A 17,186-nucleotide genomic window follows, 5' to 3' on the forward strand; every position below is an offset into this window, starting at 1 on the left:
CTCCACCACCGCCTGGCTGTCAGTTAACCGGCTCATCAGCACACATGATGCTAGAAGAGGGTCTAAAATAGTGTGCGCAATCACTATTTTAGAGCATCAGCTCCCTCCCGCATGGCATGTGAGGAGAGACAGGCTGAGGTGACATCCTACACCCAATGCCTTACTTCACTGTCCCTTGTCTTAGTTCTAGCAAATGTAAAATATCCTCCAGATCAGACCTGACCTACATGGGTCTATCAAATTCTACTCCACATTCTATATACATTGAATTTATACTTATTAATTTAAATTACATGTTCATAATGTAGCTTTGCACAGTGACAGTATTGTAAACAATAAGGTTTATCCAAGGTGCAATTATTACTAATTGAAAGCTTTTCCCAATCATGTTCACAATGTAAGCACTGAAGGAATCAATGATAAAAAAAATAAGTCAGAAGTTCACAGACTAAAGATAAGGCCAAAGAATTAATGGCAGGTAGCATGGAACAAAAGAGACTGTCATAAAAAGTAAGCAAAAAATTGGTACAACCACTCTGGAAATCAGTCTGGCGGTTCCTCAGAAAACTGGGCACATCACTTCCGGAGGATCCTGCTATACTACTCCTGGGCATATACTTAGAGGATTCCCCAGCAGGTAATAAGGATACGTGCTCCACTATGTTCATAGCAGCCCTATTTATAATAGCCAGAACCTGGAAAGAACCCAGGTATCCCTCAGTGGAAGAATGGATGCAAAAAATGTGGTATATCTACACAATGGAGTACTATTCAGCCATTAGAAACAATGAATTCATGACATTCTTAGACAAATGGAGAACATTATACTAAGTGAGGTAACCCAGTCTCAAAAGATCAATCATGGTATGCAGTCACTAATAAGTGGATATTAGTCTAGAAAATTGGAATACCCAAAACATAATCCACATATCAAATGATGTACAAGAACGGAGAAGGGGCCTGGTTCTGGAAAGACTCAGTGCAGCAGTATAGGGCAAAACCAGAACAGGGAAGTGGGAAGGGGTGGATGGGGGAACAAGGGGAAGGAAGAGGGCTTATGGGACTTTCGGGGAGTGGGGAGTCGGGAAAGGGGAAATCATTTGAAATGTAAATAAAAAATATATCGAATAAAAAAAAAGAAGAAAAAAAGTAAGCAAAATACAGTATGTTACCAAGTGCTCTATAAAGAAAACTATTTCAAGAAAAGTATTGACAAAATACTCTGTAACAGTAAATGAGGTGAGTGGATAACATAACTTAGAGCTGAATCTTATACAAAGCTAATCATATGGCTGGAGAGATGCTTGAGAAACTTTCAGTAGTTAAGAACACTTGCTGTTTTTGCAGAAAATGCAGATTTGGTTCACAGCATCCACATGTAGCTTACAATCATACGTAACTCCAGTTCCAGGGGATTAGATGCCTATGCAAGCACAAGACTTGGACACACACATACACACACACACACACAGTACACACAAATACACACAAGACATTCACACATAATGGAAAAAAAGTGTTTGCTACACTATTCACAATTATTATCATTTCAGTAACACGTATACTTCTGGAATAGTCTTTATACAGGAAAAACATACATTTTTAATTAGAATGTTTGTTTTAAACCCCTTCAATTCTGAACTTTTATTTGACACAGCAATAGCAAGAGACTTTAACCCGAGTCTTACAGAGTTTCTTAACATGATTTAGTATAGACATAGGACTGCATGTGTAATGATCCTAGCTTTAGTTTATTAAGAGAATATGTAACATATTTAAATTAATTATTATTTATTTAATGTATATGAGTACACTGGAGCTGTCTTCAGACACTCCAGAAGAGGGCATCAGATCTCATTACAGATGGTTGTGAGCCACCATGTGGTTACTGGGAACTGAACTCAGGACCTCTGGAAGAGCAAGCAGTCAGTGCTCTTAACTGCTGAGCCATCTCTCCAGCCCTTGTCTGTACCTCTCCAGCTATGTAACCTATTTAATAAATGGCTCTTCAGTAAGCATATGATTAACCAGGTTATCTTTGAATGTGGTATGCATGTGTATGTACACACTGGTGCACTGCTGCATTACACAGACCAGAGAAGGACACTGAGGGAGTTCCCCTATTGCTTTATGCTTGATTCCTTTAGACAGGATTTCTTGTTGAATGTGGAGCTAAGCTAGCAACTGGCAAGCTCAAGCAATCCTCCAGTCTCCACTCCCCACAGTGGAAGGGCTACAGGCACACAGGGACCAGGTCTTGCCTCTTATGCAGGTGGCAAGGATGCGACCTCAGCTGTCTCGCCAGCCCAGCAAGCAGCCGTCTCTTCCTACAGATCATCACCCCGGCAGGGAATTATTTTATAGAATTTTTTATAGCAACATTTAGGAAACCAAAAGCAAGTACTTTTGGAATAAAAGTAACTCATAAGATAGCTCTGTGCATTTATCTGAAAATGAAATAATACATTAATGAAAGTTTAAAGCCAGATAGTGTAGTCTTAACTCACTTAGCTTGCTGCTAGGAAGGAAATCGTGTGGTGCTGATAATACTTGCTGTGTTTGAGGAGTATATTACAAGTTACATCCGGATCACTGGTCATTCTTAGATTGGTGTCTACTGCATCTGGTTACAAATCTCAATTATCAGGAAGCTTTTAAAAAGTCACACACTATAGTTCTACTACACAGATTCTGGTTTAATTTCTTTCACAAAATATTTTTCTTAAACTTTCTCAGATGATCTAATGCAAAATCTGGCTTCAGAACCTCAAAATTTATTCCGCTCATTTGTTTCTTTGATCCAGTTCATAACATTATCAGAAGAGTTGGCAGTAAAGAACATAGGAAAACTTTTCTTTTTCTTTCTTTTCTTTTTGTTCTTTCTTTTTTGAAAAAAAATACAGCATGTTATATTGTTAAAAACGAGATCTGTAGGGCTGCTGAGGTGTCGTGGCAGATAAGCGGGCCTGCCGCGGAGCCCACCCGAGAACCTGACTTTGATTCCCAGGACCTACATGGTAGAAGGAGAGAAATGGTTCCCACATGTTCAGGACTCATGCACGTATGTAGACATGGACACATACCCACACAATCAACAAAAATGTAAACAAAGAAACGAGACAGGAATAAGGATTCTAGTACTATATAGATTTGGATTCTAACTACATCACAAATTGGTCCTGTGAGAGTTGCTATAAAGAATTGAATTACTAAATTGAGTTACATTAAAAATAACTATAAATTTCAAGTTTATCACTTATAAATGGAGCTAATAGCATTAGCAACACTAATATATGATATTAACTAACAAGTAAACGCAGGTTAGCACTTAAACATCAATAGCTGCGGCTACGGAGACGGCTCGGTGCTAAGGTGGCTTGCTCTGCAAACATTGAAGACCTGAGCTCACATCTCCAGAAGCCACTTAAAAGGTTGGCTACTGGAAATTCAAAAGGTCAGTTGTGGTAGGGCAGGGAGAAAGAGCTGGGGAATCTCTGAGCTAGCCGGCTGCCAACCTAGTTCTAGGTTCTATCTCAAATGAATGACGTGGAGCTTGACAGAGAGGCAGAGCTGACATCCCTCTCTGGCCCCCACATTCATGCACAGACGGAATCACCTGCACACCAAACTCACAAACCACAGACACGGACAATTAAAAACGAAAATCTACAGAAATATAGCAATACACTACCATACTAATGGTAAAAAGGATTTTTAAATATATTTGTATTTTTAAAACATATTTATATTTAATATGTTTAACATATTATATAATATATAATATTACATATATTATATATAATATATTTAAAATTTAAATATATATTTAACAATCTGTAAATTCTAAGAGTAAAACAAAATTATGTAAGCGTTAATTCCTTTAACACAGAACATAGTGTTAGTAAAATAAAGAGGCATTAATTTTAAACAAAATAACGGTAAAACATGCCTTCCTCAATTATAGTTTTTACTGCCATACAGGAGAGCATGGGGGTAGAGGCGGGATGACACAGGAGTGTTTCAGAAGCACCAGAAACAGGTGTATATATGAGTATAAAACCTCTACCATTGAGCTACATCCACAACAGGAAGTCTTTCTCTCCTGTCCTCAATCCCAGAGCCATGCTCCATGTTTGAGCATGCACTCCCCATGCAAGCACGCGCTCCACTGATCTGCACACCCACTTGTCTTCGAGCAGTAAAATTCTTGTGTATGTGATAATTTAGCTTACCCGTTTGGATCGCAATTCACTGGTCAAAGAACTAGATTCTTCAGAGGTATTTTTATTCCCTGCTTTAAGTACGTCAGGAGAAGGAACTACGAGTTTCCTGTAAGTTTCCTTTTTGGCTTGATTTACCAAAGACAAAGGTTTCACATTGGACACCAGTCCCGTCGACTGTATTACACTGGTGTGTTTGGTCACAGACTCCTCCTTTGCCTGAGAGCTTTGGAAAATAAATGGAAGCTGCTGTGACAGAACCTGAGGCTGCTTCTGCTGGGACTGGAATGACGGGTGCGTCTGGGACTCAGACACAGGAGGTAATGGCTGGTGTGGTCTTCTTTCCTGGGCTTTTTCAGTTGCTTTCTGTCCATCTGTTTTTGGGTCTGAAATTCCGTGTAATAGCACCTGGAAATAAAAATTTATAATACTTGAGAAAGTTCTGCTAATCACTAATGACAGAGACATGACATAAAGCTCCCTAAAACACAATCCCCTTGAAGGTCGTGTTCCATAGGTAATGACTGAAGGTGAGGACTGGTGTGGAGTCACAAGGAGATTTCTGGCCCACTGGTCAAGAGCACTGCATGAGAGCGAAACATACCTGGTTGTTACTGTTGTGTTGTGCTTCGGTCTCTGAGTCAGAATCATCATCTTCACTCTCCTCGATACTTTGATCCTCTTCCTCTTCCTCCTCCAGGTCGTCTGAGTCGCTGCTGCTAATGCCTTCACTCGAGGAGTCTGACGATGTGCCTGAGTCACTGTCACTGTTGCTGGAACTTTCCATAGCCTTCTTCCTTGGTTTCTAGAGGAACAGTCATTATTTGTCAAGACTATTCTTTAAAAATAAATTCAGGCTTTAGTAGAAGGCATGCTCTTTTAGTTTTCAAATGATATCTTCACTATTAAAACCCATTTACAAAAGAGAAAGCATATGCTATAAGGGTTATTATTATCTAATCTAACAGGACATCATCAATGTAAAGTATAAGTGTGTAAGTCTGGGCATGGCTACTCACTTGAGTATTTACCCTATTAATCTGTTTAGAAAAAACTCATTTAAAAAAAATGTTATGAGGAGAGCAGTTTTGTAACCTGAGAAAATTTCCCTATTTAAAACTATATCAGTTGGGCAGTGGTGGCTCAAGCCTTTAATCCCAGCACTTGGGAGGCAGAGGCAGGTGGATTTCTGAGTTCGAGACCAGCCTGGTCTACAAAGTGAGTTCCAGGACAGCCAGGGCTACACAGAGAAACCCTGTCTCGAAAAAAAAAACCAAAACAATAAAACAAAACAAAACAAAAAAAAAACCCAAAAAACCCCAAAAAAACCTATATCAAATAATTCTATTATGTTACTTAATATACATACTGTATTCTTATATATATATAAAGCATAAAATATGCAATAGATACAGTCCCATGTAGAAGTTAAAATATAAATATAAATATTGTACATATGTAGAGCTACCTACATCATAGCTATGCTTTAAAGAGTGCAACATTCAGAACAGCAGTTCACAAAATAATGACACAGATTTGACGTGTAGCAAGCAGACAGACCTTGACCTAAGATGGGCCAAACCGCCTTTTCAGGCACCTCCTCTACCTGTGTGACCCAGTGAATCTTTGTGTACATGAAATTCAGAGTAGTGTGGGGAGAGGAGGGGCGGAGATTTCTGTATAAAAGCAAACAATGGCATCCAGTTCTGAGTGACAGCCGGAAGACCAGGCAGACAGCATGGCGTGGTGGTGAGGAAGGGAATCCTTTATAAAAATATTTCATATCAACCCAAGTGCTCAGAAGGCAGAGGGAGGAGGCTCTCTATCAGTTTCAGACTATCCTAGTCTACATAGTGAATCCAGGCCAGCCAGGGCTTCATAGCAAAACTTGTGGGGGGGGGGGGGATCACATAGAGAGAAAAAAAACCTATTTCTAAAATACTCAAGGCTTTATTAGAAAAAAGTATTGAAAGCGGACAGAAAGGGATAATATAGTTCATATGAAAAAGAAATCTTATGTTTAAGAAACACCCAGAAGGGTCCTTCTTAGAAGGGGGAACAAAATATACAGAGACAAACTGCGGAGCAGAGTCTGAGGGAAAGACCATCCAGAGACTACCACACCTAGTGATCCATCCCATATACTGTTACAAAACACAGGAGGAACAACAATAAGAGCCACCCAGCACTCCCAGAGCTCCCAGGGACAAAACCATCAACCAGATAGCACACATGGAGTTACCCATGGCTCCAGATGCATAGGCAGCAGAGGATGGCCTTGTTGGACATCAAAGGGAGGAGAGACCCCTGGTTCTGGAAAGGCTAGATGCCACAGGGTAGGGGAATGCTGGGAAAGGGAAGTGGGAGGGGATTGATGAGGGGATAGGGGAGGGGAGAGGGCTTATGGGATTTTGGGGGGTGGGGGAACCAGGAAAGGGGAAATCATTTGAAATGTAAATAAAGAATATATTTAATAAAAAAATGTTAAAAAAGAAAAGAAAAGAAACAGCCAGAAGGGGTGGGTGCCTGAAATGGAACAGTGTTCTCCTTGTTTACGACCAAGACCTCCAGACCACAGGAAGGGCCAGAGGAAGGCCCAGGAATGATGGGGAAGGCGTTCCTAAGGAGCTGGTGGTGGCTGATGGCTACAGGAAGAGGCCAGACGTCACTGCCCACGTTTCTTAGGAACTTAGGGCTTACTCCGCTCACGCTCCGACGGGTGATCATACGCTCATGTACATACAGGCAACATGAAATGGACTTGTGGGTAATGAGGAGGAGGGGAGGGAGGGAGGAGGAGGGGGAGGAGCACATATAGCACAAGCACACATCAGCAAGCACACGGAGTTGGAAGGGGAATGGGGGAGACACGAGCAGGAAGGAACGGATCCAAACACATTATAGGCGTGTACAGGTATTAAATATTGAATAAAAAGGAATGAGTACTGTATGAAAACATAACTGTGAGATGAACTATAATAAACACAACATGAGATAAACTATAAAATGTTACATAATGACCATACAGACTGACTGACAGGAAGACAGAGGAAGGCACGCTAAGCAGACACTGCAACACGAGGACGTGCAGTCTGCAGCCAGTCCCTGCCACTGAGTAGTATTTACTGTCAGACAAAGAAATTGAAAAAGTAAATAAATTGCAAGTTCCAGTCCTCACATAAACACAGATTTCACGAATGCTGGGACTGGGGGACAAGAGACAGAAAGCCAAATGGAAGCTGCAGTTTTGGCTCCCACAGGCACGGCCTCCAACAGTGAACTCAGCGCCTCATTATTCCCTGTGGCATCTGCCTCATCTTCTCTGGGGTGATGAAAAACTGAATCTGAGTGGTGTGGGACTAGTGGGGCAAAAAAGACAAGGCAGGTAGAGGCCAAAGGGAAAGAACGCTGTTAATGTTAAATCTGCCGTTTGGCAAAAGAGCAACTCCTTTGCAGCCAGTATCCGTTACAGGTATCTAAAGATGGCCATTCATGAACAGCCGATGCAATTCTGCTGAGCTGGTCACTGCACAGTGTGGACTGACATGCAGGGAAGGCTGACAAACGCCAGGAAGCCCTGAGACAAGTATCAGAACTAGATAGAGCGGTACTCGAGAAAGGGCAGAAGTAGGTTTGGATACCTATTTCATTTCCACAGCCCCTAGGAGTGGGGTGTGTGCTTTATTTGCAAATTAATTAGGTAATGTCACTTTACTTTCACAAATACTGCTTTAAAATCATCCTGAGTTCATAAAAATGATAAAGGAGAGAAGACTAATTTTATTGCATCTGACCTCGGAGTCTCTGAGAACTCTTGTGAACGCTCATTATCACTAATTTTTTTCAGTATCTAAACAAAGACATGCTCAAGACTACTATCTGCTAAATATAGGCGCTGACATTTTTTGGGGATTCAGGATATAAGAACATTTGCTAGTGAGAACAGGAGACGTGCATCAACATACAACTTATAAAGTGGTGAGTGTAAAGGACATTTATAAACAGGAGCATTTACTACGACACCTGCTAGAGAAGGAGGGCAAGGATTTGGTTGCTGTCGTCAGGCACTGTGAGCTGAGGCGGGAGGGAGGACAGCACCCTTATGAAGATGTAAGATTGGAACACTGCAGGACGGGGAAAGCCATGGAGAAAGCCACAGTCAAAAGAGAAAGTCAGCTGGATGAGTTACCGCACAGCGGACTAGGAAGAGCGAGAGCCAGGAGGCGCAGTGGGTGAGCCAGGCGCTCTGCATAAGGGCATGAGAGCAGCAGACACACCCAAGGAGTGACCACAATGTCAGCATTCCAGCGTCTAAGTCAACAGCACAGCACTATCGAGTACATTCAGATTGGCACATAATCATCAGAATATACATTCAGAACTCTTCTCATCTTGTAACACAGAAACACTAAACCCATTAAACACAAACTCCTGGACCAGTGACATGGTCAAGGACTAAACTGACAACCCACAAAGTGGGAAGAGGGGAATAGTCTCCCAGAGTGTGCTCTGATGGCCACACAGGTGTGAATTGAGCCCAAGCACACACACGTGAATCTGTCTTAGAAAGAATCAAACTTGTTTTAGTTACCACAGATAACTAACCTAGGGGTTCATATATTTAAGACTCTTCATTCAAATATTTGAGGCACACACCCACGAATGGAATGGCCAGATCATATTATAATTTTGTAATTTAGGCTTAGACATAGCACCTCTGTCATATTATATTCTTTAACATTTTTAAAAGATGGCATTTGCTACACAGAACAGAAATTTATATAATTACAAGAGTAGAATGCATTCAACCTTAACTAAGTTACAAGCAGGCTGTATGTCTATAAACTCTTGTCAGAACGACTTGTGTTCTCATCACCAGGGAAGCTGCGCACTTCTCAGTGGCTCTGACGAGGAGGCCAAGGATGTTCTCAAGGATGGACATACAAAATATACACGAAAAGAGCTAATGAGGTAATTTTATAAAGCTTTTAATGTTGAAAATAATGAGTAAAAATACAGAATTTTATGTTCACTTTAATTAAGCAATGTTATCATAATACATGCTGGCACATGTATTACTCAAAAGTACTTAAATTATATGAAATCATAAATTTTGTTATGATTAAATTCTAAGATTAATTAAAACTTGACTTAATATTCAATCTCTGTATACTATAACCTTTATTGAGTTGTTTACATGCTCTAATATGGTGCTTCAGATCTGTCTGAACAGTTGGCAAAAGAGGGGTATCTGTAGTTAACTTTCAGTATGTGCCCCTCATTATCAGTACGATAAGAAGTTTTAGTGAGGAGTGCTAATTCTGTTTAGCAATATCAGTGCAGATTCCTCACTAAGAAAAGAAAATTAGGACTCTTTCACATTCACTACATGGTTTTGTTTTTTTTTTGTGTGCAATGCCTTGAACCTGTCTGACACTTTAGGTCAGATGACACAGAGTTTAAAAGTACAGACAAGGGCTGGAGAGATGTCTCAGCAGTTAAGAGCATCGACTGCTTGCTCTTCCAGAGGTTCTGAGTTCAATTCCCAGCAACTGCATGGTAGCTCACAACCATCTATAATGTTATCTGATGCTCTTTTCTGGTGTGTCTGAAGACAGCTACAGCGTACTCATACATAAAATAAATCTTTTTAAAAAGTTTAAAATTTGAAAGTATAGATAAGTGGCTTTTAGAAATACAGTACCAGCAGATCGCCAATGACGTAATGCAAGAGATCTGTGTCACACGGTACAGAAAATAAGAACAGGCAGTGTGTGACATGCAGAGGAGCCAGCAGGAGCTCAAGAAAAGGTCCTGTTGTTTACACTGATGGGCCTGTCCTTGGAAACAATCCTAAGGGAGACCAAGAGCAGCTGGAGAGGGCTGCTGGGAGCGGCTCTAGCAGAGCAGTGTTTGCCTGGGTCCCTGTAGAGGGCTGTCGAGACACCCAGTGAGCCTCTAGAGACACCAGAGGACCTTGGCCAAGCTCTGATGGGGCTTACCATATTCTGAGAAATATCTTTTTTCTGCTGAGAAAACAGATCAAGGAAAAGAGCGAAAGGCAAAATGTGGCTGAAGGTGTCCTGGATAAAGAAAAACCCAGACTTAATGGAAGTTGGGATGTTAGGGTTTCCCTTGCTTTATGTAAATAAGGAAGTCAAAAGCTTGGAATGATTAGAATCTGGATGAATTTACCATATGAACAACTTAAACACTAATGGTACATCTGAAACCAATTCTATAGCAAAAACCATCTAGTCAGAATGCAAAATACATGTTAGGGGATCTGAACAAAAAAGGGCAACAAAGAATTTCAAGTATCCGGGCAGGCTGGACAGATCCACCCAGAGACCTCCGCTTGTAGGAGGTGAGGCAGGAGCAGCTTAGTTTCAGGCCAGTGTGGTCTACAAAGAAACATGCTGTCTCAAAACAAAAGCAACAGAGCTCTAAGAATTACCTTGTAATTTTACCTTGTAACAGAAGATGTCAGATGAAAAAAATGAAATGGCAGCCCTCTAAATAATAGAGAGATAGCAGACACAGCCATTTTTCTGTAGAATTAAGGAAGGCTTCTTTATCATGATCCCCACTCACCTAAGGCTAAACTTCAGATTTGTTGAGAAGAAGTAGCTCTTGTACTGTATCATGAAGGCCACAGCCCTGGCACACAGGAAACACTGTCTACTATAGTGCCAGGGAAACTAGACTGACATCCTTTTAGCTGGGTACCAGAAAAAAATATCTAGAAAGGTACCCATTAATTTCTCAGCAAAACTTGCTTATAAACTGTAGTGATGTCAATGAAGTAGACTAGATGTGTACACAATCTGAATTCCCTGTATACCACTACGTGTATCTGGATACCACCAGTCAAGAGGCCCTAAACTAGCAAGGAAGTAGCCCACTGGCAGGACGAGCTAAAAGAAACACTAAACGTAATGCTGGACAGATGACTCAGTAGTTAAGAGCAGAGACTGATCTCCCAGAGCACTCAGGTTCAATTCCCAGGACCCAGAAGGCAGCTCACAACTGTCTGTAACTTAGGCCCGGGACTCTGATTCCCTGTTCTGGCTTCCATGTGTACTGCACACATTTAGACAAACTTGAAGGCAAAAAACACCCATATTAAAGACAGTCAGACACAGAGAGAAAGAGAAAAAAATACTAAACGAGGAGCAAAATCTCTGCTCTTGTAGGACACTGTCCCTAGTCTCTTGGGTCTTTGCTATTGCTCTGTTTCTGTCTGACTGGCTCTCTCCAGCAGCCTGGAATTTGCTATGTAGATCAGGCTGGCCTAAAACTTAGTCTGGTTTTACAGGAATCCTGATCCAAGATCAGGACCCTAATGTTATACCAAAGAGCAAAGCATTTAGTGCTCAGAGGCAATAAACTGAAAACCTGCATACAGAGACGGAACCAGCACAGAGTGGAAACTGCTCAGTCTGCATGATGGGGTACAGGAGTGATCGGTCTGCTGAGATTATATGGAAGTTCCCATAACAGACCCTCTCTTAGCTTTGCGCCCCTAAACCACAGACTCCAGAGTTCACATGTTTGCCTTCAGACTCTGGCCCAGCCACTCACAGAATAATTAATTATTTTAGTGTTATTTTCCAATGTGTACTACTACCCACCAAATGCACAGGGAAAATTGAAATCAATAGGCACGACACTAAGAACAGCTGGCATCTGCATGTCTCTATCAAGTTCCACTGGACCTGAAGCCTAGCTCAGAGGCATGATGCAAGCTTCGTGTGTGTGTGTGTGTGTGTGTGTGAGAGAGAGAGAGAGAGAGAGAGAGAGAGAGAGAGAGATGCCCTAGGTTCAATGCTCACCACTTAAGAACTAAAAGAAACAAAAAGATTGTTAACCCATTACTGTTACTACCAATTAAATTATTTGTACACTTCCTCTGGGTTTTAACTGGCCAAGACAGTCAAATGTCAGCACTATACTATAAAAATAGACACTTCTGGTAGTTTGGCTTCTAAAATATTTCCCTTATATACTGGTCCTCTTTGTACAGGAAAGAGCTTACCTTATCTTTGATTTTGTCGGCTCTGGCGTCCACAGGCTGGCTTTTGTTTTGTTCCTGATGACATTTTAGGTTTCCTCCACCTGAGCTTGTGCTTTGATTCTGTCCCATGGAACTTGAAGCAGGAGTGGATAGTACAGATGTGTTGACACCAAGTACAGATGCTGCACTGTTTCCATTAACTGACCCATTCATACCTTGAAAATAAACAGATTTATATATTGGGACAGTATTGGGCCAGAACAAGGGGTGGAGAGTGTGCTGCTGTGTATGTGTAACTGTGAGTGCAAACAGACAGACACTAAAGTCACGTATCATTCCTCTACATGAAAGATTCATAATGCACACAGTACAAACAAGTACAAACTAATCCTCACACTGGGCCTCGGAGGGGTTTATTTTAAAGGGTGAAGAATTGTGAGAGATAAAATTTTAGAGTTTGTTGGAGGGTGACCAATATGCAACACTATGAGTACATTAAATTAACCTGAATTATTCACTAGCATTAAACTGAGTGTCTACACAGACATTAAACAAACATGTTTAGTAAACAAATCACGAGTAAGCATTGTCCTTTTAGAAACAGTCAATATGAATAAGCAATGGGCTAGCTAAAACACTGCAACTTCTTGTAACAATACTTAGAGACCACAGAGATACTGATCATTTAAAAGAAAAACACAGCAGTAGGGTTGTGGTCTGGATAAACTAAGCTGGAGGAGAACCAGCATTCTATCCAGAGTTCTGTGTAAGAGATAAAGACATATAGAGGCAGCTGTAGGAGGCTCAGACCCTGGGTAATTCACAGAGCATTTCCTAACACAAGTATTTATTTAACCTTGATTGCAAAATCAGGAGATTTGTGATATGGCAGCACTGTTATAAGGATGAAAAAAGATGATATAGAGACAACTAGCACAAGGCTGGAAAAATGTTCTGAAAACCAAACTGCTGCAAAGCGGTGTGGGGACAGGTTTCCAGCCCTTCACTCGCGCCCATGTGAGTACCTTTTTCAGGACCGTTTCGACTGCTCTTCCCAGAAGTCCTTGAATGAAATGATGAGTCATGATTCTGGGCTGGAGGAGCAAACAGTGGTGGAATTCCCAGTAATGGTGGAAAGAAGGGCGCTCCTGCACGAGGGTGACTGTCTGTGGTGCGCCACCACTCTGCACCTCAAAACCAAGCAGAGCAACAGCAAGAACTGAGTGAGCTTTCATAATTCAGGCAGTTACTATTTGCTGCATTTTATTGCAGAAACAATGTTTCATGTTTCTTCCAATATAGAACTGCTCAAATCACATAGCTCTGAGAATCTTTTCACTGTAAACCTGTAATTTGAATTTGTATAATCATCTTCCTATTACTAGGTCATGATTCAAGAATCTTCCCTTAACTCTTTCCTAGATTCAAGCCAAAAAGGAAGTTTTTTTTACAATATGTGTGTGTGTGTGTGTGTGTGTATACACACTTAGAATATAAAAAGAACCATTTAGCTTTATAACCTACATCATCTATTTACTACATTAGTAAGGAAATTAAAAGAATTGAGTCTGTATTCATCTAAGAATTTGGATTTAAAGTTTCCATCTGCAGCCTTGTAAGATTTCCCCCCAGTCATATACAGTATCGATCTGGCTTTCACAAATCAGGAGGAGGGGAAATTAATATATCAGGTAAATCTAGCACATCACAAATGTATTTCTGAAGTAATTCTATAGCTAAACAAAAATATAGAAATATGTTCTCAAAGAAAACTTCCCAAACATAGTTTTTAATTAAAAATCTAGTCTTATAAAGCTTCTAGCTTTAAAATCTATAAAGACACCTTGAGTTTACCTTACATTTCTCATGAATTATAGTTTATAGTGATTTTTTTACACATACAAAATAACTAAATTGAAAAACAGAATCATTTAATGAAATTCAGATAGTCAAACAGTAGTCCTTCATTAAAATTCTTTCTTTCTTTCTTTTTTTCTTTTTTTGGATTTGGTTTTTTTGAGACAGGGTTGCTCTGTATAGTCCTGGCTATCCTGGAACTTACTCTGTAGACCAGGCTGGCCTTGAACTCAGAAATCTGCCTGCCTCTGCCTCCCAGAGTGCTGGGATTACAGGCGTGCGCCACCACTGCCTGGCCCTTCATTAAAATTCTTAAGGGGGGGAAGAGCCAATTTTTATAAAATGCATTTTTCAAGGAAGAGTGTAGAGTAAAAAGAGATCTGGACCAGGCAGCGGTAGCCCAGGACTTTAATCTCAGAGGCAGGCAGATCTCCATGACACCAGCCACTCTGGAGACTGAGTTCCGGGACAGCCAGGGTTATATAGAGAAACCCTGTCTCAAAAGACAAAAAATGGGGCAGGGGGTAATTTGGTAATCATCCAAAGAACAGTCCTGTATTGCCTCATACCACATCCTGAAACAATCAACTGGCCAATCCACTAAATTTCAAAGTTAGTTCTCTTTCATACAAGTCTCCTAAACAATATGGCATTATTTCTTTGACTGGAACAAACACAAGAATATTAGACGCAAACACCCACATTGTATCAGGAGATTGTACTATAGGATCTTTAAAAAGGAACATGCCTTCATTATGTAAGGATGAAACGTTCAAGACCACTGTCATTCCCAGTGGTGTCATGAACAATGTAAGCAAAACCCTGCAAAAGCATTGCTGCAACTGTGGTCATTTAGTGAATGGTACCCTGAAAACTAGGGACTTGAGTCACAAAAACTGTGTGAAAACTTCTGTCACTTAGCCATGCCTAGATGCATTTAGATGGGTAAAGGGGGGGGTGTGTTTTAGGGGAGGGGAGCATCTGCACAGCTCATTTCTCTCTGCAGATGTAAGTTTACAACTTAATTTCCCCTTAGTTGCTAAAAACAGACTCCAGCTATAAGGTATTGACCTCTAACCCATGCTGGACATAATTTAAGGCTGGACATAGGAACTGGTTAAAAACCAAGTAGTCAGAGCACAAGATTCAAATGTGATAGGTATAATCAAACTCAGAAAAACATTACCATGTACCTCAGAATGTCATTAGCAAGTAGGTACACCACAGGCATTAGGGAGATAAAAGGGAAACTGCCGTGAGAGGCCAGCTCAGAGACAAACATACAAGATCAGTTAGATAAAATAAAGGACCATTTTTGAAGATAAATGTCTGATATTATTTCAAATGAAATTACAACTTTTCAGTGAAAAGTTTATATAGATTTGAAATTGAGGAAAATAAGAAACACATTTTAGTCACAAAATAACTTACATACCAAATGGAAGATATTAAACAAAAGTAACATAAGTAGGTGCAAGATGAACTTCTAAGCAAATTCAAAATCCCAAGAAATGTTGCCGCAGTCACAGCAACCATTTCCAGGGAGGAGTGCTAACTAACATTTTAGACTATACGACAAATCTTGATTTGATTCTACAGTGCCTTTCTCTGCAGCGTTGTTTGCTGGCACCACAGTTTCACTATTTAGCCCAGGCTGGTATCAAATTCGTGATCTTCTGCCTTCCAAGGCTTACACTCACCTACCTGCAAACCTGGCTCTGACATGGCAGAATTTTAAAATCATTCATATATAAAAGCCTGATATAACCCCAAACTTCACAGATTATAGCATTAAAATGTAAACACAAGGAATTTCAAATGTTTTAAAATGAATTTCATAAAATACTATTTCAATATATGATAAAAATTATATTATAGTAATATCCAATATAAGTTTAAATTTATTCTTTGAAATGAAAAATAACTTAGATGTATATATCTTCATAAAAGAAAAAACTATACCTTGGGTAAAACTGCTAATAGTATCTATCTTCTTGCGACTTCCTCATATTTACGAAGACTTTTTTCCTAAAGGGTCCATTTGGTTACCCTTCTGAATTATAATTTATGTATTTAAGTTATTGTACTAATGTGTAATTAAAAAGTATAGTCAACTATAATCTCATTCCATGTTGCAAAGAAGTGTGCACACGTATGCACATTTTACCACTGCTGCTGCTGCTGCTGCTGCTGCTTCATAGTCCATAAAACAGAGTGCTGGGCTGCTCCTCCAGGACACTGGTAAACAAGGGGATGCCTATACAGCAGGTTCAAGAAGCATTGCTTCCTTACGTCAGATGTTCTTAAATACTCTGTGTGTGCACATTCATTCACATGTATGTGCATGTACAGGTCAGAGGGCAACAAGAGGGAATAGGTTATCTCCTTGTACCATATGGGTCCCATGAATTGAACTCAGGTCAAAAGGCTTAGCAGCAAGTTTTCCCAATGAGCTGTCTTGTTGGCTCCTACGTTGGTTTTTATATTTTGGAAGTACCATCGCATGAGTTATTTTTTAATATTAATTTGATCATATTTTCAATATTTGGTTTTAATACAGTATTTATAATATAGTTTAGAAATGTTCAAAAGCGGTCCTACAATAAACTATCACAAGACAATAAAAGTACTGAAGATATCAGTAACTCCTTAATTACTGTTAACCATTTAGATTTTATTTCAAGGTCTTTGATTTCAGGAGGTAGCTGTTGATACTGAATAACCATGTTAAAAACAGAACAAACCAGGTATGGTGGTGCCCAAGAGGCAGAAGAAAAGGCAGGTACATCTCTGGAAGTTTGAAGCCAGCCTGGTCTACATAGAAGAGGGTCAAGGGTCTACATAGTGAGAAAAAAATTAGTTCCTATTAATATATTAAGGAAATATTATTAAGATTTGGTCAAGACTCTGTCCACTCACTAAACTTTTCTATCATCCCCTCTTCAAGACAATAAAATTAAAGAAATAATGTGCCTCAAGAGATAATACTTGAAATCCACAAGTAACCACAAGCAATACATATAGTAACCTCTATATTCTCTCTACAGTTTTAAAAGATACTTGGGTTCTTTTTAAGAAAGCAGTAGATATTT

The 17,186-nt window shown here is 40.0% G+C and overlaps 1 protein-coding gene and 1 pseudogene across 19 annotated transcripts in view; one reads left to right on the plus strand and one right to left on the minus strand.

Annotated features, from left to right (window-relative positions):
* Baz2b (bromodomain adjacent to zinc finger domain 2B) overlaps positions 1 to 17,186 on the minus strand; it is a 211,325-nt gene that overhangs the window by 62,862 nt on the left and 131,277 nt on the right. For 15 of the 19 annotated variants that reach the window (XM_052182538.1, XM_052182533.1, XM_052182535.1 and 12 more), the window contains 4 exons: positions 13,263 to 13,427; positions 12,259 to 12,452; positions 4,825 to 5,025; positions 4,233 to 4,628 (listed from right to left, as the gene is read on the minus strand). In XM_052182538.1, the coding sequence (XP_052038498.1) occupies positions 4,233 to 4,628; positions 4,825 to 5,025; positions 12,259 to 12,452; positions 13,263 to 13,427 (956 nt within the window). The remainder of the gene's footprint in view (positions 1 to 4,232; positions 4,629 to 4,824; positions 5,026 to 12,258; positions 12,453 to 13,262; positions 13,428 to 17,186) is intronic. The other 4 variants (XM_052182534.1, XM_052182539.1, XM_052182537.1 and 1 more) reach the window with 1 other exon arrangement.
* LOC127686621 (uncharacterized) lies at positions 307 to 431 on the plus strand (annotated as a pseudogene).

Source organism: Apodemus sylvaticus, chromosome 5 (genome assembly GCF_947179515.1).
Source record: "Apodemus sylvaticus chromosome 5, mApoSyl1.1, whole genome shotgun sequence".
In the NCBI taxonomy this organism is placed as follows: domain Eukaryota; kingdom Metazoa; phylum Chordata; class Mammalia; order Rodentia; family Muridae; genus Apodemus; species Apodemus sylvaticus.